The following is a 23,528-nucleotide window of genomic DNA, read 5'->3' on the forward strand; positions in this document are numbered from 1 at the left end:
GCTAGGAATCAAACCTGGGTCCTCTGGAAGAACAGCCAACACTCTTAACTACTGAGCCATCTCTTCAGCCTAGAAAAATCTTTAACAAGAATATCAAAACTGATATTTTTCTAATTCGTGTGTGTGTGTGTATGTGGTGTGTATATGCGTGTGAGTGTGTGTGTATGAGAGTATGTGGTGTGTATATGTATGTGTGTGTTGTGTGTGTGTCAGTGTGTCTATATGTGTATGGTGTGTGTGTATGTGTGTATGTGGTGTGAGTATGTATGTAGTATGTATATGTGTGTATATGTGTGTATGTAGTGTGTATGTTGGTGTGTGTCTGTATATGTGCGTGTATGTGGTGTGTATATGTGTGTGGTATGTGTATATGTGTATATATGTGTGTCTGTATGTCTCTCTGTGTGTATGTGTGGCATGTGTGTCTGTATATGTGTATGGCATGTGTGTCTGTATGTGTATCTCTATGTGTGTAAATGTGTGTGTGGCATGTGTGTCTCTATGTGTGTAAATGTGTGTGTGGTGTGTGTATGTGGTAGTGTGTGGTGTGTGTGCCTATATATGTGTCTCTGTGTATGTGTCTCTCTGTGTGTATGTATGTGTGTGGTGTGTATGTAGGAGTTATTTCTTTGAGACACACAGTCTCTCAGTGAACTCTGGGTTTGTGATTTTCCCCTAGCTAGCAGCCTGGAAGCCCCAACAATCTTGTGTCTGTTCCCACAGTCCTGACCTTAGAGTGGGCAGGACAGGATGCAGGCTGGCTGGCTACGAGGTGTTAGGTTCTGCACTTGGCTCCACATGCTTACACGAGTGCTAATGATCACTGAGCCATCTCTCCACCACCTCAAATATTTCTTATTTCTTTTTCTTTGCACGTGTTCTGTAGCTTCCCTTCTCCTCTCACACTGTTCTCAGGCCTTTTAGTTTTTCTCCACTTTCTTAAAGCCAAGAGAGAAACAAGCGGCAGCCAGGTAAGGGCTTCCCGGTTTCTAAGTATTTTGTTCACTGGGATTAGATACCTTGGTGAAGGAGCAGATTCAATTGGATGGGTTCAACAGGAAGGGGAACAGTAGGCCTATGGAAGTTCACTGGATCACCGGCTACTTTAAACCCTTCCAGGCTTCTCCGGCACCTAAGGACAAGGAGCCCAGAGGGTGACCCCATTTTTCTCTCCAAGGTTTTTACTGGGGCGTCAGACGAGACAGTTCCGGAAACTATAAAGAAACTGTAAGAGCTAGAGTTACCGCCTCCTCAAATATTAACAACAACTCAACAGTAAAGTTCATTACATCCATTCCCCTCCTCCTACAAGCACAGACAAATCCAAAGACAGATCCAAAGACAGAAGTGGTCAGAGCCATTCTTCATGGTCCAGCTTGGTCTTGCTTATTCCAGCCTGGGTTTCCCAGGGAAATTGTCGACCCCGTATCTGGAAGTGGGCACCTGTAGCCAAGAGTCCCTCCATTTTCTCTTCAGGGCCAAGTAGGTGAAGATTAATGCAAAATGAGGCAAAGGCTACAGGTGACTGTGCCAGAGGGAGACTGGTCTACCTGGATACCCGGTAAAGTCAAGGACTGAGGCGGGGGAGGGGAGGGGTGTGCTTATGAGCCAACCTGGAGCAGCTGGTGGAATGAAAGAAAGAAAGAAAGAAAGAAAGAAAGAAAGAAAGAAAGAAAGAAAGAAAGAAAGAAAGAAAGAAAGGAAAGGAGGAGGAACGAATTTGGGGCATGCTTGGTTCCTAGGGGAGGTGCCCCTGAAGTTGATTCACAGAGGAGGCGGCCCAGGGGCGGGACAGAGATGGCCCTTGATTAAGATTGGATAACTGCTGAGGGCGGGAGCTGGCCTTGCACCGCCTGGGTTCCCAGTTTAGTAATTGGGGATATAAGTACGGCACCCAGCGGTCACTGCAACGCGAGCGGGCTGGTTAGCAGCGCACGTGCCAGGCTCCAGGGTCCTTCTGCTTACACACAAGTTCTTTCTGACCTGGGTTTCTTCGTCCCTGAGACCCACTCCATCTTCTACTCCCTTGGCTCTCGCCCAGCTCCTACCCCAAGCTCTGAACCTCGTCGTCTGCAAAATCGAAATGGACACATCCATGAATTTTTCACGTGGGTTAAAAAAGGATCTGGTCCAACCCTATGACTTCGAGATGTTCCACGACTTAAGGCCCTTTTTGGAGGAGTACTGGTGAGACCTGGTGATGGGGAAGGACCAGCTGCTTTGAGGGAAGTGGAGACAGGGAGTGAATGCCTGTAAAGTCTCCAAAAGTGCCCTGGGTACTGGTTCCGATCCCCCCCCCCCGTCCCCGCCCCCGCCCCCGCCCCCCTTTTTAAGATACCTCTTTAAAAGATCAGTGCTAGAAGAAAGGATCCAGAAGTGAGAAGCTGGGGAGAGGGATGTGGGAGGAGACAAAAGCAAAAGAAAAGAATGGAACTATAGCTGAGCAGAGATTGACCCGAATGAAGCATTGTTCGGTGACTAGCAGAGAAAAAGAGACACAGAGACAGAGACAGAGAAAGACAGATATAGACACACAGAGAGAGACAGACAGACAGAGAGACACAGAAGGACACACACACACACACACAGCCCGAGAGCCCGAGAGAGCATTGCCTGTGTGGATACCTAGGATTAGCCTGTCCCACACAATTATCATGTTCCCCAAATGTCCCATCTTCTCTGATGTAAAGATGACACCAAGTTGGGAACCCTGTCAAAACTTTCCTGAAGCTTTCTGTCTTAGCCCTAATTCGTCCCAGACGTGTTTTGTGGGGTGACTTTGTTGTTCAATCATCTTTCCATAAGTCAAACAGATGTTGCTACACTCTTCTTACACCACAGCTCTGGACAGAGTAGTTCTTGGCTGGGGGCAGACAACTGTCATCTTCATTGAGACCTCATTGAGAAAGTCATAAACACAGAAATCCTTAATGTGCTCTGTGCTAGGCACTTTATATCCATGAACACTGCCCAAGTACTCCCTCCCACTACTCCATAAAAATAAGGAAACCAAAACATCACACGCTGGAGCTCTAGTGTAGAGGAGCCCCTTCGGGAGAGAGTGGGCATTCTTTTAAGCAATGCCCACTGTGAATCCATCTGCTTTCTGCCCTGCCAGGGTAAGTTCATTTCTCATAGTGCTCGTCTATTTGTTGCTCATCATTGTTGGCCAAACCTACATGAGAACACGGAAGGGCTTCAGCTTGCAGGGACCTCTCATCCTCTGGTCCCTCTTCCTGGCAGTATTCAGGTAAGGTAGTCCTCCACCCCATGCTCGGCCTGTCTTTAGTCCTTACATCTCCATTTTATACTAAGGGTTTCTAAAACCTGCAGCTGCATCAGCTTCTTTTCCATCGTATCTTGTATTTCTCCTTTCTTGGGCCCTACTCCTGGGTCTTAGTGAGATATCCCACCCTCCCACACACCCCCTGAGGTTCCCCAGTGTGTTCACATACCCCAGGCAGTGGGTGGTCCCAGCACTGGGTGGCATCCCTCTTTAAAACGTTTACTTTAAGAGTCTCTTAATCTGCATCCCAGACTGCTCTAATAGCCTCTGTGTAGCCTAGGCTAGCCTCAAATACCATAGCCATCCTGCTTCTGTCTCCTGAATTCTGGGGATACAGATGCTAGGCTCTATCTCATTTCTCTTGTGCTCATGAAATCTATATGACTGACAAAATTCTCTAGCCTTAAATATCTCAGTTCCCAAATTGCTCTTTCAAAGGAATTGAAGTGCATCAACAAGATCTCCAGCCCCTCCTTTCTATGTTCTTCTGTGTCTTACCACTCTTTTCTTCTGACTGGCATCCTACTTCAAGAACCCCGTTCTTAACTTTTACTTTCACCGCTCTCCACACCCCCATATTGATTGGCTTTTTCTTAACCCATATCTCATGGAGAATACTTATTAGATCTACCAGATTGGCCCTGGGATCTCAAAAGCTGTAGCCACTCCCCTTGGAGGGGAGAGGAGGTGATAGAAAGTTGGTTCAGATGTGGATGCGGTGGGGTAGTGGGGTGAGATTCACGCCTGGGCATTCCCTAATACCTTTACCCCTTTGTGCACTGTCTCACTTCAGTATCTTGGGTACATTGAGGATGTGGAAGTTTATGGGAACCGTGCTGTTTACGAAGGGCCTCAAGCAAACGGTGTGCTTCGGCATCTACATCGATGATGCCATAGTCAAATTCTGGTCCTGTGTCTTTCTTCTAAGCAAGATTGTTGAGCTCGGTGAGTGCAGAGGCTATGCCTCTGGTGCCCAGTGCCTCGAATTCTTCCCCAGCCCTCTTTTCCCTTACCCATTACATGGAGAGCCCCTTCCTTACTCCTGGTCTTAGTGAGATATCCCCCACCCCCACACCCCCTGAGATTCCCCGATGTGTTCACGCACCCCGGGCAGTGGGTTGCCAGCTATGACCCCCCTCATCTCTCAGGAGACACGGCCTTCATCATCCTGCGTAAGCGTCCACTCATCTTTGTCCACTGGTACCACCACAGCACAGTGCTACTGTACACAAGCTTTGGATACAAGAACAAAGTGCCTTCAGGCGGCTGGTTCATGACCATGAACTTGGGCGTCCACTCAGTCATGTACACCTACTACACTCTGAAAGCTGCCAAAGTAAGACACCCCAGCCGTCTCCCCATGGCCATCACCAGCTTGCAGATCCTGCAGATGGTTCTGGGGACCATCTTTGGCATACTGAATTACATCTGGAGGCAGGACAAAGGATGCCACTCAACCACGGAACACTTCTTCTGGTCCTTTATGCTCTACGGGACCTATTTCATCCTATTCGCTCACTTCTTCCACCGAGCCTACCTCAGGCCCAAGGGCAAAGCTGAGTCCAAGAGCCAGTGAGAGCTGGACAGGAAGGTGGATCCTCAGCCTTCCCTCCGTGGCACTAAGGGCTAGGTGTGGGGAAATGATTAGGGTACCTCTCCTGTATGGTTTCCCCCATGGGATATGTACCCTCAAAGTTGCAGGAAGCTATGACAACCAAGAAATGTCACCCTCGGGATAGGGGTGTGGTCTGGTACTTCGATGTTTCTGTCTTTAATGTGAAGGAAAACCAAGCCCTAGGAAGGAGCTAGGACTGAGGTCCTGAAAATTGAGTTATTTATATTTATATTTAGAAATCTTTCTCTTCTTGATCTATTTTTTAAATTAAAGAGGTCAGCATGATCTTGAGGATTTGTGGACTTGGAGGGGAAAGTGAACTCTGCGGTAGGAGGAGGCTGACGGGGAGTGATCTGCAGGGGGCGCGGGAGTTGGGTGGGGAGCCTGAGAGTGTGTGGAAGGATAGAGGCACACACAAACATTCAATAAGAATCCTAGGCCTGGTAGGCGCTTAACAAATGTCTGTTACAGACTAGAAGTTTATTGCTGTTAGAGACCCAAGCCTCTGAAAGGAACAGTGAGAAACAAGTCCTAAAATCATAAGCTAAACTGCAAAATAGATCCCTGCGTGGAAGCACTGGAGACCAGACCTACCAGCTGTCCTCCCCGAGACCACCAGGTGGCGTCGCAGCACCAGCAGAGGACGATCCCTGTCAACTAGCTGGCCACACCAAGCTTCTCACTCCTGTACTCCGGGAGACCCTGCTTCCCCATCCTGGAGGGAAAGAGTGAGACGGTAACCTTAGAAGCCCGGACGCTCACTCCACTCACTCCGTTCCTGTGCGTCCAGCTGTCTGTCCTTTTGGACCATGGAAAGGATGAAGGGAAGGAGGGCCCAACCACAAGTCTGAAATATCAGGCCTTTGACAGTCCGCGCACATTTATTTCATTGATCTTTGAAAACGGGAGAGGGGGAGTCTGGAGAAGGCGGGGTGAGCCAAGGGTGAATTGGCCCTGGGGAAGCTGGTCCCTGTTCCTGGCCTTAGATCCGGGGCGCGGTCTCCGTATAGGGGTCTAGACCACCCCTCGGGGCCTGCGAGGGAAAAGGCCCTCTTCGGAGCCCGCCGCCTCTTCCCGGGTGCTCTGGCACCCCTCTCAGACCCTGGGACGGGGGCAAGCCAGTCTGGGCGACCCATGTCCGGAGAGGCTGTGAACTACTGCCCCGCCCTCGGGGATGGATCCACAGACCTGCGGTTCACACCGGCCGTTCCACGGCGTACTGGCAGGGGCTAAGGTTAGCGGCGGGCGGCGGCCCGGGCACGGCTGGGTAGCTGAATGAGGCGTGCTGCTTGGCTTTGAGCCGCAGGCTAGCCAGGCTCGAGTTACACGGGTCCCGGTACACGTAGGGGGAGGAGGCGGCTGCGGCGGCGGCGGCGGCGGCCGAGGCGTAAGGGCAGGACACTGCCCCGGAGGACACGGCGGCTGGAGCCAGCCCGGGGGGCGCCCCGCCCAGGCCCTGCAAGGCTCCGGGACCGGGTACGGTGCCCGGGGCAGCGGCGGCCGAGGGCACCATGGAGGCGGCGATGGAGCTGGGCGGGGAGAATACAGGCTGGGAAGCCAGAGGCCCCACGTTGACCGAGTTGAAGGCGAACGGGAAGGTCTTGGCGGCGAGCGGCGGGGCGAGCGCCTTGGGCGGCCAGTTGCCGTAGGAGTAGCCCGGGTACACCTCCTCGTAGGGCGGCACCAGGCCACCGAGCGGGGCTGCGAAGCCACCCTTGCACAGCTCCGCCTGCTGGCTGCGCTCCCGCTTCCGCCACTTGGCGCGCCGGTTCTTGAACCACACCTGCGGGCGTCGGAGAAAGGCCGTCAAAGAGGCGGGGTGGCTGCGGGCTGGGCCACCCATCGTGGGAGCGAGCCCGGGCCGGGAATATCGGAGGTGCAGGGTGGGTGCAGGCTGGAAGGGAGGAGCGCCCCGAGCCTGGGGGCCCGAGAAGAGAAGCCAGCGGCCGCAGACTCTGGGGAGTTGGGGTGGGGAGCAGCTCGGGATCCGAGAGAGTGGAGGGGAAGGTGAGCCCTGGTCCCAGCCGAGGAATCGAGTGATGGGGGTGGCGGGCAAGGCAACAGGAGGATGGGGATCCCGGGGCCGGAACTGGACCCGACGTGGCATCCGCCCCGCAGAGTCACCAGCTAGCTGGGGTTGGGGTGAGGGCACGGGAGCGAGGTGCGCTCAGGTGAGGACTGGGGGTCGGGGTGGGGGGAGCCATACCCGCACGCGGGCCTCAGTGAGGTTGGTCCACACGGCGATCTCTTCGCGCGTGCTCATGTCCGGGTAGCGATTCCTCTGGAAGGTGGCCTCCAGCTCCTGCAGCTGCTGGCTGGTGAAGTGCGTGCGCTGCCGCCGCTGCTTCTTCTTCAGAGAGCCGTCCTCGGGGGAGCCCCCCGGCAGTGAGGCCGAGGCCTTCTCCGAGTCTGGGGGTCAGAAGGAGGCAGGTCATAGGGCGCTAGGGCCCGTGCGGGGTCTCTGGTTCGGGGACCTCGGGGAATTCCTCAGTCCCAGGCTGGCTCCCACTCAGGTGGTCACGCTAGATCCCACCCCGGATCGAAGCTACATTGTTTTCTCCTCCACCCCCAGGAGGGGGCGCGCTCACCACTGTGCTCCTGCCCCTTGCAGCCATGTTCTGGAAGCGGAGGGTGTGGAGTGCCTGCATCTGACAATGACAGCGCAGGGCTTCGAGCCTCTGCCTCACCAAGCAGCCCAAACTCCATGGAGGGAGGGCTCTAGTAGAGAAAAGAGGAGACATATGTCAGGTTATAGAGGTAAAAATCAGGGGCTTATGGATACTCTGACTTGGTGCGTGCCCGGGTTCCTGGTACTCAAGAGGCAGAAGCAGGAAGATAGTCCATGGTTTGACCTTCACCCTACAGTGTGAGGAGCATCAGGTCAACCAAGAACACGCGGTGAGACACTGTCTTAAACAACAAACAAACAACAACAAAAACAAACCATCGATGTCAAACTCCTAATAGGGTTTCCTCACAACATTCTTGCCTCTTCTCTTATCCACTGACAAAAAGCTATCCCGAATGGTGTACTATAGACTAGAGCAGGGCAGGGCAGAGGAGCTGGCACAGCAGTTAAAGGCACTGGCTGCTCTTCCAGGGGCTACTTCTTCAATTCCCAGCACCCACATGACTAGCTGCTCACAACCGTCTGGATCTCCAGTTCCAGGGGATCCAAAGCCTTCTTCGAACCTCCCCAGGGACTAGGCACTCTGGTGAACAAATGTATAGGCAGGAAGACACCTGCATTAAAAAAAAAAAAGAGTTGAGAAAGAAGCCAAATGAGAAAAAGGTATACACTGAGAGGTTTTGTGCACATATATGTACAGTAGATTCATTAATTGTGGGGCCTAACGCCTAGTGCCACAGTTGCTCTTTTGTTTGTTTGAGGCCGGGTCTCATATTGCTCAGGCTAGCCTTAATTTGTGGTCTTCCTTGCTGCCCCAACCTTTGAATGCTGGAAATACAGGTCTGGGTTACCATGCCTATCATCTATCTATCTACCTATCTACCTATCTATCTATCTACCTACCTACCTACCTACCTACCTACCTACCTACCTACCTATCTATCTATCTACCTACCTACCTACCTACCTACCTACCTACCTATCTATCTATCTATCTATCTATCTATCTATCTACCTACCTACCTACCTACCTACCTACCTACCTACCTATCTATCTACCTACCTACCTACCTACCTACCTACCTACCTACCTACCTATCTATCTATCTATCTATCTATCTATCTATCTATCTATCTATCTATCTGGTTTTTCTAGACAGGGTTTCTCCGTGTAGCCCCGGCTGTCCTGGACCTCACCATGTAGAGCAGGCTGGCTTCCAGCTTAGAAACTCGCCTGCCTCTGTTGCCCAAGTGCTGGCATCAAAGGCGTGCACTCTGCCACTATCACTACTATCCCAGGTTTAAAGGTTATTTTCTCTTTTCTTTTTCAGTTTCCTTTTTCAAAAATACAATATTTGTTTAGAGCCACACAATATTTGTGTGGTAATGTAGTTCTGTAATTCTAGCACCCTTGGAAGGCAGACCTGGAGTTTAAGGTCAACCTTAGCTACACGAGACCCTGCCTCAAAAGACAAGAGGTGATTCAGCTGGAAAAGTACTTTTCATACAAGCATAAGGGCCTGAGTTTGATCTGTTCTAGCATCCACAAAGCACCACTCTGTAACCCCAGCACTGGGGAGATAGAACCGGGAGGATCCCTGGCCAGACAGTCAAGCTAAACTGGCCAGCTCCAAGTTCAACAAGAAATTTTGGCCGGGTGGTGGTGGCACACGCCTTTAATCCCAGCACTTGGGAGGCAGAGGCAGGTGGATTTCTGAGTTTGAGGCCAGCCTGGTCTACAGAGTGAGTTCCAGGACAGCCCTGGCTATACACTCACTATACAGAGAAACTCTGTCTCAAAAAAAACAAACAAAATAAAACAAAACAAAACAACCACAACGAAAACAAAATCAAACAAAAACCCTAAGAGACAGAATGATTGAGGAAGACTCCAAATGTTAACCTCTGGCCTCCATACCTCTGTGCATGCGTACCTTCACACACAAAACTCGTACACATACACCCAAAGAATATTTGTTTAGATTTCCAGTAGAGCAACTCTAATCCAAAAGCTTCAAAACCTCAGGCTGGAGAGATGGCTCAGTGGTTAAGAGCACTGACTGCTCTTCCAGAGGTCCTGAGTTCAAATTCCAGCAACCACATGGTGGCCCATAACCATCTATAACTGTAGTCCCATGGGGTCTGATGCCCTCTTTTGGTGTGTAGGCATGCATGCAGATAAAATACCCATATACATAAACAAAACAAAATAATTTTAAAAACCCCAAAACTGGATGTACCCCGACCTCAGCTTTTGGATTTCAGAGAATTTCAGATTCAGACATCAAGTTTAGGGATGATCAGCCCCACCCACTCATTTCATAGGTGGAGTCTGAGACCCAAAGCAACTCAGCTAAGCTACTTGTACAGTTAGGACCTGAGGTAAATCTGTGGGCTCCTAAAGAGGCTTTTCCAAATTCTGTTCCTTGAAGCCCTCCATTAAAGTCCTCTCAGGGATTTTACTAGAACTCCAGCTTGGATCTCCTTAGGTCTGCTTCCACAGTAGGACGAGCCTGCTTGTTTGGGTTATTTATATACTTTCTTAATAAATGGTTTGTTTGAATAAGCAGTTCCCTATCAAAACCAAGTGGGAGAGATGGCTCCATGGTTTAAAGCACTTGCTCTTGCAGAGGACCTAGATTGGATTTCTAGCATCCATATGGCAGCTTATAGCCATCACCATCAGTAACTCCAGTTCCAGGGGATCCAGTACCCTCATCTTGTCTCCACGAAGGTAAAACAGCCATACAAATAAAAATCTTTTTTAAAAAATTTGAATATTGAAAAAAAAAAGAAAGAAAGAAAGGTAGGAAGGAAGAAAGAAAGGAGATAAAAAAGAAAGAAAGAAAGAAAGAAAGAGAGAGAGAGAAAGACCAACAAGGCACATAGACTCCTTCTGTTCCTTGCTTGTCCAAAACATATCTCACCTCCTACCAGTCATCCCTCCGCCTCATGCCTGGCTCATCACACCATTCCATCATTCCAGGCAGTATGTATGGATTCCTTTACATAGTTCCCCCAACACACACACACACACACACACACACACACACACACACACACCACTTCTTGCCAGGATTCCTATCTCAGACCTGGCCTGACTTTCTGAAGGAGTCTTCCTGGGTCCCTGTTGAGGTTTCCCTTGGTTGGTCCCCTTTCTGGTTGACTTTCACAAGACCTCGCATGGGAGGAAAGAAAGGGGACAATAATGGGTCTCTTGACTCTAGGAGCCTCTTGGACAGAAAACAGAAACTAGGGACAGAAGGAGAGAGCTATCTGGGGGTGTCTCTATCTCCAACATCCCCTCCCATTATCAGGAGCATTATGGCATTACTGTGGTGGATAAGCCCAGATCGAGATAGTGCATCTCTTGGCTGATCCAAGTTTATTAAGAACCTTTCTGCCAGGCAGTGGTGGCACACACCTTTAATCCCAGCACTTGAGAGGTGGAGGCAGGCAGATTTCTGAGTTTGAGGCCAGCCTGGTCTACAGAGTGAGTTCCAGGACAGCCAGGGCTACACAGAGAAACCCTGTCTCAAAAAACAAAAACAAAAACAAAACAAAAAACCCAACAACAATAAAAAAGAACCTTTCTGAAGGACATGAGGCTGGACAATGGTCCATATTTGTACATGGTAATACCGTCTTCAACCATCCCTGAGAGCATAGCCCCAACTCAGCCAAGTTGACAGTAGAATGGAGGGCGCACAAAATTCTTGCTCTTTCCACTGGCAGACAGGTCTTGTTCTTGGACTTTTCCTGGGGTTAGAGAGGTAAGACAGGAGGGAACCCAGTAAGGAGGGAGAGAAGTTGGGTCAATGGTGGAGATGCTCAGTTTACTTTCCAGGTCTCAGGGCAGGAACTGGAGGCTTGGAACTGGAAAACCTAGCCCCAACAATGGTCCCCTGGAGTGGATATGGCCTTGCAAGGAACTGTGGCAGCTCAACCAGCTTGGCTTCAAATTTGTGGGAGGAAGTTAGAGCTGGAGATTGAGGCGCTTTGCAGCCTGCCCTTCCTTCACACTCCAGATGACCTTGAAATTCAAACCACACTCCGGACTTTTCCAGGAGCCCGAGAAGCAACACAGAACTGGGCGAAGGCGACAGTGAGGTTTGCCCGAGGGAAAAGCTATGTCCCTCTGTTGCCGTCCATCCTTTCCGTGTGTCCTGGCAGCAGACTTACAGTTTTCCAACTCCCCTTCCCTGGCATTCCATACCTGCAGCTTGATTTCATCCTCTATTTCAGTAGAAGGAGGCCCCGGGTAGAGGATAGCAACCAGAGCAAGAGACAGGCAAAGTTCAAGCTGTGCGCTCTCAGAGACAGACGACACATGTGCAGACGTACACAGGCCCCCACTTAGTCACAGCGGACACATGGACGAGAAGCTAGAGCCACAAACACACACACACTCTCTCACACATGTGCTCCCACATTCAGGCAGACAGACACACGCGGTCATACAGTCTCCTCTGTCTCTCTCTGACAGGGACAGCTGCCTGAGCTGTTTTGGAGCTAGCCACTCCCCTCCCCCCTTCCTTCCCCTCCCTGGCCCCTCTGAACCTCAGCTCTCTCAGTCCCTGGAGTTCAGAACTCTGTGTGTGGGAGGAGGAGGCCAAGGGGAGCAGGGAATAATGTTCCTCACTTGGTGGCTCTTGGAGAGAGGCTGCTTAGCTGGGGGAAAATGAGGAACAAGAAGGCTGGAGCGAGGGGATTGGGTGGGAAGGTGATCCGCTATGGGCCAAAGGACTCAGGTTTGGAGCCAAAAGATGTAGGTTCAGGTTCTGATATATACTATACATACTAGCTGTGTGTCCTTGATAAGTTACTTTCTTTTGGGCATAGTACATATTTCATCATTAAGAGTGAGATCAAAATCCCTTCTCTGCCTGTCTTCATGCCTTCGGCTTCTTTTCTTTCTCATTCAGATGGGTGTACTGCTGTTGTACAAGATGCCTTCAAACTTCTGACCTTCCTGCCAGGTGTGAGGATTACAGATGTGTGCCCATGACTCTGCCTTCATCACTAGATTATTTATTTATTTATTTATATTTATTTGAGATCGAGTCTTACATAGCCCAGGATGGCCTTGGGCTCACTTATAGCTAAGGGATGGCCTTGAACCTCTGGTCCTTCTGCTTCTACCCTGTCCCTGCCCCAAGTGCTAGGATTAAAGGCATGTCCTATCACCATAACCAGTTTATGTGGTGTTGGAGATAGAATTCAAGGCTTAATTCACTTTAGGCAAGCACTCTGCAAACTGAGCTATATCCCTTGCTCCAAAGAATAGCTTGGGCTGCCTCCTGTCTCTTGGTTTTCCTGTCTTATCCTCTTTAGCATATGCCTACTAACAAGCACCATCACAGTCGGTCAGTTTTGTTATAAGGTTCAAATAACATATACTTTATATAAAAATAAAAAATCAGGATGTTTTTCTAGTTCCTTCTAGGAGCTGAGCCCCAAATCAGCCACTGAGTTAGAATGGAGACCGGGAACTTACCCTTGGTTGGGTGGCTCACTTCCCTAGTCTCTGTGTCTCAATAAAAAAAAGTTCTTGTGGGTACTGGTAAGATACTGCACTTCAGTGAGTAATGTTGTACACCGTCCTGAACTTAGAGCGCACAGAATAAGAAAACAGCAGAGCGGGCTAAGGAATGTAAGCAGGGATCCACTTTGGGGATCAGAGACTGTTGAAGGAAGACTGAAGCCTTCTGACTGTTGACTGAGTTCCTAACTACAACGTGAGGGGCTGGGAAGGGCTCTCTGTCTGTGACTCTACAGAGAGAAGTGCTCACTAAGGCCAGGATATGAAGAGAAGAAAGCAAGGGCATAGAACTTAGGCAGGCAGCTTCATGTCCGGGTGGGCTGGTCAGGCAAAGGCTGGGGGCGCCAAGTTGTTATCTGAGTTGGAGACAGGCTGGCTGAGGATTAAGCTCCCCCAAACTGGGAGAGGTCAGGAAGCTGGGGAGTTGGGCTAGGGGCCAGGGACTTCATCTCACTCAGTGGATAGTTAGGGATAAACAGTGGATAGTGTGAAAGCTGTATGACTGGTTGATGCTGGCATGGCCAGACATAGCCAAGTGATAACTGTGGTGATGTATCTAGCTCCAAGAGGGTTTGTCTGGCCATCCCTATTCTTTCTGCCACATTGTGCTGGGGATACCAGGTCCAAACCTCATTGGCATTATGGTGGCTAGCTCAGGCCTAGGGAAAATAGAAGATCTTCAGGTATGTTTTGATTTCAAAGTACAACAGGTCTATTATGGACAAGCAAGAACACAATATTCGTAAGATATTAAGGGCAAGTAACAGATCATAGACTAAAGAAGTCACAGTGGGGAGGCTGTGGTTCCCAAAGAACAAAAGCTCACGGTAAGAAGGCAACCCTTGTGGGACCTGCTTACAGCCCAGAGGAGTAGATCAAGGCCACAGGGAGAAGTCAAGACAAATTGAAGCAACAATACTTGAAGCAGGAGGAATGAGCAGGGAAGGAATGGGAGAAAATCCTCATGGTGGAGGCAGTGGATGAGGAGGGAGAAAAGGGGAACCTGGGTTATGATTTATGGCTCTGCTCAGCAGAACAGTAAGCTGGGAACAGGTGAAAACCAAGGTCCTGAGCCTGTGCAGTGCATCCCACAATCCTGAGGCTGAAGTGAAGCCTGGGAGGGATAGGACCTTCTTCTATTCACCATGGTACACAGTGCCCAGACTCCAGTCTGCTGAACTGCAGTGTGCAGTGGGGAACAGATGTGTCTTAATTTGCTCATGGCTTCAGGATGAAACCCCGCACCTCAGGTGGAGGCAGGATTTGATGTATTCAAGTTATCAAAGGGGTGAATTGGAGATCAGAGAAGCAATTATACGTGCTTCTTGGTGCCCATCCCTTGCTTCCTTCTTTGATAAGGCATTATATGTGTGCAAAGAGGGGTCCCCAGGGACTGCAATCCACTAACTTTAACTTGCTCACAGTCTAGGGAAGCAATCAGAATATAGGATGAAAAAGTGGAGTTCATAAGTCTTACTATCAGGTTGTGGGGGATCAGATACGGGGCCCCATATAAAGAGGTATCAAGTGTTGGGGGGCTCAGAGAATGCAGGTCCATCATTGATATGGGGGTTGAGGAGAAAGGGAAGGGGCAAGGTCTTCTAAACAGCCCAGAAATGTTGGGAATATTTAAAGGGCAATGCAGAGCCACATTTGATCAGAGGCTTAATGTGGGCCATGGGAGTCCAGCAGGACAAAAGGGCTTCCAGTGGGGGTCCATAGTGAGAGGTGACTGCTGGGTCTGATTTAGTGCAGTCAAGGCTAGACTGTTCTTGGCTTTTCTGTTAAAAGGAAAATTCTCCTACATTCAGGGTGGGATGATGTAGGTCTTCAATCCCAGCACTCAGGAGGTTGAGGCAAGAAGACCAAGAGCTCAAATCTAGCTTGGTCTTGGGCTACATAGGGAACCCATATATATGAAAATAGGGGCAGATGTGAGACAGCGGCAACTAATATGAAGAATCTTTGAGATCTCTAGCTTGGTTTAACTTAACCTGCATGTTCACTTCAGTGTACTGGGGATTGAGCCAGGCCCCCTTGCACATGCTAGGTGAGCACTCTACCAACACTAAGCTACCTGAGGCCCATCCCTAGCCCCACCCCCAGCTTAATGTTAAGACTTCTCGTTGATTTTGCATCCTATTTCATAAAGCATGTCATGTGTATACACTCCTAGTCCCAGTCCTAAGGTAATCATATAAGGAAGACAGGCCGCGGCCAGCCCATTGCTGTCCTGTTCCTGGACTGCCTTCCCAGCTCCGCACCAAAAAGTATTACTGCGAGCTGGGGGACTAGTTTAAGGCCGTCAGCAGATGACATACAAAAGTAACATCTTTGTGACCTTTATCTGCAGTGGTAACTAGAATGGATCAGGCTGGAAAACAGATTTGTAAAGAAGGTTGAAACCATGCCTGGGAGGGAGGGGGGATCTGAGGCCAGAAGTTTCCATTCAAGGCCAGCCTGGGCTACATAAGGAGACCCTGTTCCAAGCAATCAAAAAGTTAAAGACGGTCTCAAGGTCAGAAGATGGGGAGGGTCTTGTACATCGTGTATGTCTCCTTCCATAGCTCTCTTTCCCTTTCGCCCCTATCAGGCTTACAGGTCACTATCAATTACTGTGCACACTGTAGGTCTTCTAAAGCTCAGATTCTAATACATCTAATAATGCCTCTCTCCTCTTCTCAGATGCGGACAGCTGCTCTGATTCAGCAAGCCACAACAGTTAAAAACAAGGATATCAGAAAGTTTTTGGTCTGCATCTATGTGTCTGAGAAGGGAACCGTGTAGCAGGCTGACGAGTGAGGCCTCAGTTTCCTAGCTCCAGAAACAAGATCCTGGTCACAAGTACAATTTGGGCTCTTGAGAGAATAAAAGATTTATATACTGAAAAAAAAATGGGGAAGGAAAGATTCGACCTATTCTCACGCCTTGCTCACTATAGTTCACTTCAGCCCTTGCGCCCTGCCCTCCCTTCCTGAACCTAGATCCTAGGCTCTTATTGACAGTCTTGATAGGCAGGGTTCAGATCACGCTATTTGGTAAAAAAAGATACATGGGGGAACTCCTCATGTTCTCAGAGAGGGACGGGGTGATGGCTGACACTGGAACCCCAGAGAAGATGTTCCATCTCTCCTTCAGAGCCTGGCTGTAGCTGAACCAAGGGTATGATCAGGCTACTTTAAGGCAAAAGCCCCCACCTTCCAAAGAAAGAGTCTATGGTCACAGGGACTGCAGTTTGGACAGAATAATAGCCATGGGGCTTCTTCCAGTGTTCCCTCCGTTTACAAAGAGCTTTCCTTCTATTCATGATTGATATGTTTCATTTAACCCACAGGGCCCTGAGTGGCAGGGATGTCCATCCCTGCTTATCTCCAAGAAGGCAGGAAATAGTCCCAGGTTGCACAGAACCAAGACGTTTGAATAGAGTCCTGCTCTTTTTCTGGGCTTAGGCTCCACACTGCAGCCATTCGTGACTGACACACACTGAAAGCCTGAAGCCCTCTAAGATCCAGTTTTACTTCCTGCCTCCATTGCTTCTCTGAAAACGAGCTCTGGAAGTTAGCTGTCCACAGGACCCCAGCACAGTTTCCTATATATCCTAAGCTCGAGAGTCTCCAGTTTTAAAAGCCGCCCACTTCAAACCCCATCTCCAGTTTCACGATTTCAGTAGCAAAGTCTTCTCATGCAGGTCTTTTTGTGTTGTAGATTTTCATCCCGTTTCACCTAAACTTTCTGTTACTCTTTCGTGGCAGCTCTCCTGGTTCCCTATATCACCTATTCTCTGTCTTTCTGATTCTATCTGTCTGTCTGTCTGTGTTTCTCTCTCTCTAGAACCCAGGACTTTGGATATGCTGTGCAAATACTCTCTCACTAAGCTATATTCCCAGCCGTGCTCTCTGACTTCTCTAGGCCTATAACATCCTACCTAAGAGCCCCTGACTAATTACACACACAGCTACATGGTTTCACTCAAGAGTGGATGATTTTCTTTTTAGCCATCTTTGTTATGATCATATCTATTTATCTGTCTATCTACCTATCATCTCTTTGGTGAAAGCAGAACTTTGAGTTTTCAAAGACCCAACTGCAGTGCCTCCCTCCTTTCTTCCCCGACATGGAGTCCTTCATTTCCTGGACAGTTTCAGTGATTTTTTTTTTTTCCAAAGCCCCTGAGATGTGTAAGATAATGTGGCGGGAGCAGTTGGGGCATGGCTTTCTATTTATCAAGGAAAGCAAGGGACAAATAAAAGATGAGGAGCCAGTACCTAAGAAAACTTTAGGACTGAGGAGAGGAGGTAGGAGTGTAAGAAATAAGAATTATATTTCACTCTTGGGTGGAGGATGAGAAAAGTAGCCCCCTCCTTTTTTTTTTTTTTTTTTTTTTTTTAAAGACAACTCATTGTTAAACAGTGCCTTGCATTTGTCCTCCTGAAAACTCACTCTCTGGCTGAGTTGTCATGGTTGTGAGTATAGATTCAGAGCTCCCTCTACTCTGTCCTCTTCTGCCTAAAGGGGCTCTAGCTAGAGTTGGCGATCAGGGAGAGTGGTCATTGTATTGGTCCAAAGGAGTCAGAACCCTCCCTCAGCCAGAAAGAATGCAAACTGAGACATTGTCCCTGGCCAGGACGAGAGGATAGTAAAGGCACCATGTGGGACCACAGAGTTGGAATCTCATCTGCCACTTTCACTCTTTCCCTGGTCTCAAGATCATAGGCTTTGCTTTATGAAAGAGTTAAAATTTTCTTGTCTGGAAGGTTCTTGCTGGTCAAGGAGCCTTGAGTAGGCTAACAACCAGACTAGGAATTTGAGGGTATCTGGTCGGCTGAACTGGAATTAGGGTTAGAAGGAAAGAAAGAAGGCCTAACAGTTGACTCCGAGTTTGTGAGGGAACTGGGCCCCTCAGAGACTTGTGGGTGGCCTGCTGCTGCTGGTGCACCCTGTAGCTTAGTCTTCCCTTTGTAGGTCTTTAGTCTTTTCTCAATTTGGGTTGTGGATGTCTACTGATGCCCTGATCTATTTGAGGTAGAGCGGGGGTTGTCTCACAGAGGTACCCTGCCTCAAGGCCAGGCTGCATCCAGGCCCAACAGGCAGGAGAGGCAGAATCAAGTTGGAAAACTGGGAGCTGGAATTTCAGCGGACCCACCGAGCCGACCCCATTGCACATAATGCAGCTGGGCAGGCGCTGCCGGAGAGTTGGACAGGCCAGTCGGCCAGGGACATTCTGTCCACCACTACTGGACACATCGTCTGCTCCGGAGAGACCCACTTTGCCACCCCAAACATTTTATCCGCTCCAAACCCCACGTGCCGCTGACATTCTGTCCGATTCTGAGGCGGCTCCAGATCTGGACCCTTCCAGATCCAAACGCCCCACGACAGACCTGCCAGTCGTGTCGCGTTGTGCTGGCAGCTTGGGCCCTGTAGCTTGCTCGCAGCGGCCATCTGACCCAGTAGCGACTCTCGCAACACGGCTCCTATTCCAACTGCGGAGCAGCTGGGAAGAAAAGCATGAGCTACTACGCGCACCCCTACTTCCAGCCGCTGGAGTCTGTCTAAGCCTGGGCCAAGTGGCGCTGCGAGCCGCCTGTTGCCCTTACGCTGGGCGACCGCTGCCCTCTGCTCAGCTGGCCACAGTCTCTGCTACCCCTATCACCTTCTGGTCCTTGTCGCTTGCCCCTAGATTTCAGGGTGCTTTCTGGTAAAGGTTTCCAGACCACCCTACTCTGTGTTTCGTGCAGTTCTTCGGCTTCACTCCGGGTCCCCTAAATCTCTTCTTTTCGGTCCCCCAGGTCCTTACTCGGAGTTTCCCTTCTCCCACGTCCCAGCCCCAGGCTACTGTACGGCTTTCCTCTCTTGACCGATTCTCCAAACACCAGAGTTCAACCGCCCCAGGTTCCCTTTTAGGAGTCCCAGGACCACCAGCCTTGGCCCCTCGGCCCCCTGAGTCCCTGTCCCCGCATGGTCAAGTACTCACAGTGCGTCCCGCAGCAGGCAGACTCCCGGTGGTGGCTGTGGCGATGGCGTTCTGGATCGCAGGCAGGGGCCAGGGGCCAGGCACCCTGCGGGGTGGGGGCCGCCCCCCTGCTCCGGGGCGGCCGCTCCGCTGGGCTCTCCCAGGCTAGCGGAGGAGAGCGTGAGCCTCACGGTGCAGTGCCACCCCCCGCCGGCGCCCATTCACTTTATGGCAGCCCAGGGCGCCCCCAGCCCGCCGCGGCGTGCCGCGCGCCCCAGGCCCCGCCCCTTTCCAGCTGCGCCGCCCTTGCTCCTCCCTTTCCAGCTGTAAACCTTCAGGCCCCGCCTTAGTGGGAGGGGTCCTGCCGGCTGGCAGCCAAGAACTCCGCCCTATGGCCAATCAGAAGTCTTTGTCATCAGCTGAACAACGCCCCCTCCCCACGTGGCTTGGACTGCGCTCCAGCTGGGACTCTCCGGTTCGGCCAAGCCAGCAAAAGTACGGTGGTCGGTGTCGTCCCGGAGTCCAGCCCGACTTGTGGCGAATTGAGGCCTTGGGCTCTCCCCGGAGCCACGTGAAGCAGTGCCGGGGCAGACGGCTGCAGGACCGCCAGGCAGGACAGCGAACCCGGCTGTCTGGTCTCAGCTCTCACACTTTTGCTGCCGCTCGTTTCGCCGATTTTCTCCACTTGTCGCTGTCTGTCTTTCCACTCTTTTGTCTCTATTCCAGTCCTCGTGTGCCTTCCTCTTTTCTTCTGACCACCACTTTGCTCCCTACTCGGCCACTTCGAAAGGCTTTCTCTTTTGAAGACCATGCCTCCTTTCCATCACATCTTTCTCTCCTCAACTATCTCTATTTTTTTTTTTCTTCTGCCCTAATGAAGACAACTTGGAGAAAGCAGGATTTGGAACGAGAGAAATCAAAGTGTACAAAGAAATCAAAGAAATCAAAGTATACAGCACCTTCTCTCACTCAGTGGCCTTGGACAAGTAACAACGATGCCACCCTGGCTTCCAATGGCTGTCTGGCCTTGTGCGCCTCAAAAGTGTGAGCACTTGGCCTCTCACTCTGCACTATCAATTTGCCTGGGCTGTGCTCTCCTGGCACCAGCGATTCTGTTTTCCACGACACCAGATTCGGTCCTGTGGGTAAGGGTAGCCTTGTCGTTTTTGGATTAAGTGTTTGCAAGGGACAGGGCAGGTGTCTAAGGAGTAGGATAGGCTGGTTACTTGATGCCCCTGATAGTCCTAAGCCCTGTGTTTAGTATGCTCCTAAGATGAATCTAAGCATACATATCAGTGTTTAAAACATGGTAGTTCTCTTTCCTGCCTTCCGGAAAAAGGTCAAGTTTCCTAATGTGGTATGTTAGATCTTCAGGACTTCCCATCCCCCTTTCAACAGTCTTGCTCTGTAGCTCTCTGGCTTTGGCTGGCCCTAAATGTTCAGCCATTATCCTACCTCTGCCTGTACTGAGGGCAGTGTTTACAGGTATGCTCTGATTTGTCTTCCTCTTCATGTTGTTCATCCTGAACACCTCTAATCTTTCCTGACAATAACCAATCCTTATGTTGCCGATCCTAATTTCTGAGTTCCACTTAGGTTCTGTTTTATCTGAGAAGCCTTGCCTGAACTTCCAGGCTTGACAAAGGTGTAGCTTCTTGCTTTCATGACCTCTTATGAATATCTTTGATATCACTCCATCCTCTATATTGAAGGAATCAACTGATGTGTTGACTTGTATAAAATAAAATTTAGGAGAACAAGAAGCATTTCTTTTTTCTTTTTCTATTCACAGGCATGTAGAAATTCAATAAATGGGGGGGGGGCTGGTGAGATGGCTCAGTGGATAAGAGCACTGACTGCTCTTCCAGAGGTCATAAGTTCAAATCCCAGCAACCACACAGTGGCTCACAACCTTCTGTAATGAGACCAGATGCCCTCTTCTGGAGTGTCTGAAGACAGCTACAGTGTACTTACATATAATAAATAAATACATCTTTGGGCTAGAGCTAGTGGGGGCTGGAGCAAGAAGGAAAAAAAAAAGAAACTCAATAAATGTTGTACTGGAATCTTAAAAAACATGTTTTATATGTTAAATGATATGTAGTACCTGTGAGGGGCTGGGGATTGCCATATCTCTGCCTATCCATCCATCTATCTATCTATCTATCTATCTATCTATCTATCTATCTATCTATCTCCATCTTTGACAGTCACATACTTTTAATATGTCTACTGTCTGGAGGCATACCTAAGTAGGGAGGGGAGAGTAGGGAGTTTGAATTTACCTACGGGGTTTTCCTATTTGCTCTCCAACCTGAGAGAAGCCCCAAAGACCAAGCTCTAGATTTTAAACAAAGAGAAAAGTGGCTCAGAGGTATCATAGGAAGAAATACCTTGGTGATCATATCCTCTTCATCTGACTTCCTTTAGGTTCTTAGCTGGGCCTAGAGACCAAGACCAATGCATAGATGCAGGGAGATATAGGGGGATTCTTCATATCGGACTTTGGTTCTGATGTTTTTTTTTAAAATTAGAGGATCATGACCCATGGAATGCCTTGGGTGCCTGTTTCAAGACCACAGTCCTATGGCCTTAGATATGGACTTGAGTCATCCATAAATAGGAAGAAGTGGAGAGAGTTGCTTTTTCAGTGTTTCCTGGTAAACCTGGGTCCTACAGGCAGGTTGGCTGGGAATTCTACCATGTCCTCTGCAAGCAGAAACCCATCCTCTTGTCTTTCTCTCACATAATCCCACTTGAAGATATTTCTAATATCTTATCAAGCTGTCATTCGAAAAGAAAGGCTTGTTAATTCTTTTAAAAATGCTTTGTTTTGCTGGACATGGTAGCACATGACTTTAATCGCAGCACTTGAGAGGCAGAAGCAGGCAGATCGACGTGAGTTCGAAGCCAGCCTTGTCTACAGAGTGAGTTCCAGGGCAGCCAGGGCTGTTACCCAGAGAAACTCTGTCTTGAAAAACAAACAAACAAAAGATTTATTTTTTTTTAAAGATGTATCTATTTTTTATGTATGTGAGTACACTGCAGCTGTCTTCAGACACACCAGAAGAAGGCATCAAATCCCAATACAGATGGTTGTGAGCCACCATGTGGTTGCTGGGAATTGAACTCAGGACCTCTGAAAGAGCAGTCAGTGCTCTTAACCTCTGAGTTATCTCTCCAGCCTCAAAACATTTATTTTTATTATTTGAAAATTATGTGTCTGTGACTGGCATAGTGGTGCAGCACCTGGGAGGCAGTAGTAGGTAGATCTCTGTGAGGTTGAAGCCAGCCTGGGCTACAAGGACAGTCAGGGTTACAGAAAGACCTCTCTGTCTCTGTCTCTGTCTCTGTCTCTGTCTCTGTCTCTCTCTCTCTCTCACACACACACACACACACACGCACACACAAGTGTCTGTGTGAGTATATCCCCAAAGTGTTGGATCTCTCTGGAGCTGGAGTTACAGATGCACATGCTGGGAACTGAACTCAGGTCTTCTGGAAGAGCAGCAGAACACTTAACTGCTAAGCTTCCTCTCCAGTCTCACCTGTCAGCATTGTGAAGGAAAATGGGAAATCTTCATTTCTTTGTTGATGATGTGGACTAATGGTGTGAGATTAGGCCCTGAGACTTGATCCTCATGTACCTCCACCAACCGTTCATTAAGATGTGTTCAAGGCCTAATAGGAGGAGTTGAACTGAGAGTCATAGCCCTATGGAGTAAGGTATAAGAAGTCTTGAGGGAGGCTGGAGAGATGGTTTAGTGGTTAAAATAGACAAGCAAATTCTTCTCTCTCTCTCTCTCTCTCTCTCTCTCTCTCTCTCTCTCTCTCTCTCTCTCTTTCCTTCTTTCTTTCTTTCTTGTATTAAGTACCCCCATACCACCTACTCCCTGCCTGGAACTGGCTGGGGTCGATGTATGTTTTTCTCTGCTATGCATGGAGCCAATTTTCCTCGGTAGAACTCTTTCCAGTTCTGGAAAGTGAGGATACTCTAATTAGCCAAGATTTCTGCTACCATTTTCTCTATTTCTGGATGGTAGAAATGGAATAGAAAATGTAAAGTCAGAGTTGGTATGAGATAGGCACATGTACCAAAGCGGGGCATAGAAGACAGGAAAGATTGCATGGGCTGGATTTAGGAATTCGTTTCAACCCCATACCTGCCTGGAAAGAGCGTGATCCCGAAAGTAGCCCAGATGACTTTGGGAAGATGAAGATTGGGGAGCAGGGTGGCCCGCTCAAGCTCTCAAACGGACCCCGCCCCCTTTCCAGCAAATCAAAGCTTTCCTCCCCAGGATGCCTAGCAGCCACTGCTAAACAGCGCACTGCAACCGAACACGATCTGACCCCACCTCTTCAACCGCCCCGCACAATTTCACATTGTTTATTGGCTTCTGTAACTGCCAGTCAGAGAATCCTCGTTTCCATTGGCTGTCCCCTACCTACTCTTCTTTCCCTTGTAATCTGGTCTCTTTGGGCATTACACGCCTCCCAGAGCTA

The 23,528-nt window shown here is 49.5% G+C and overlaps 2 protein-coding genes across 6 annotated transcripts; one reads left to right on the forward strand and one right to left on the reverse strand.

Annotated features, from left to right (window-relative positions):
* Positions 1-1,853: 1,853 nt before the first annotated feature.
* On the forward strand, positions 1,854-5,773 carry Elovl3 (ELOVL fatty acid elongase 3). The gene is made up of 4 exons (XM_031390541.1): positions 1,854-2,187; positions 3,119-3,250; positions 4,080-4,231; positions 4,435-5,773. Exons 1-4 carry the CDS (start codon positions 2,084-2,086, stop codon positions 4,860-4,862), a joined length of 816 nt encoding a protein of 271 aa, XP_031246401.1. The 5' UTR covers positions 1,854-2,083; the 3' UTR covers positions 4,863-5,773.
* On the reverse strand, positions 5,764-23,433 carry Pitx3 (paired like homeodomain 3). Of its 5 annotated transcripts, XM_031390538.1 has the most exons (6): positions 19,047-19,495; positions 11,120-11,289; positions 10,623-10,708; positions 7,490-7,619; positions 7,108-7,310; positions 5,764-6,684 (listed from the first exon to the last, which is right to left on the reverse strand). In XM_031390538.1, exons 4-6 carry the CDS (start codon positions 7,605-7,607, stop codon positions 6,097-6,099), a joined length of 909 nt encoding a protein of 302 aa, XP_031246398.1. In that variant the 5' UTR covers positions 7,608-7,619; positions 10,623-10,708; positions 11,120-11,289; positions 19,047-19,495; the 3' UTR covers positions 5,764-6,096. The 5 variants fall into 5 exon arrangements, with proteins under 5 accessions (XP_031246398.1, XP_031246396.1, XP_031246400.1 ...); XM_031390536.1 differs by lacking the exon at positions 10,623-10,708; XM_031390540.1 differs by lacking the exons at positions 10,623-10,708; positions 11,120-11,289; positions 19,047-19,495 and adding an exon at positions 23,189-23,433.
* Between the last annotated feature and the right edge of the window lie 95 nt (positions 23,434-23,528).

Source organism: Mastomys coucha, unplaced genomic scaffold, assembly GCF_008632895.1.
Source record: "Mastomys coucha isolate ucsf_1 unplaced genomic scaffold, UCSF_Mcou_1 pScaffold21, whole genome shotgun sequence".
Lineage (NCBI taxonomy): Eukaryota > Metazoa > Chordata > Mammalia > Rodentia > Muridae > Mastomys > Mastomys coucha.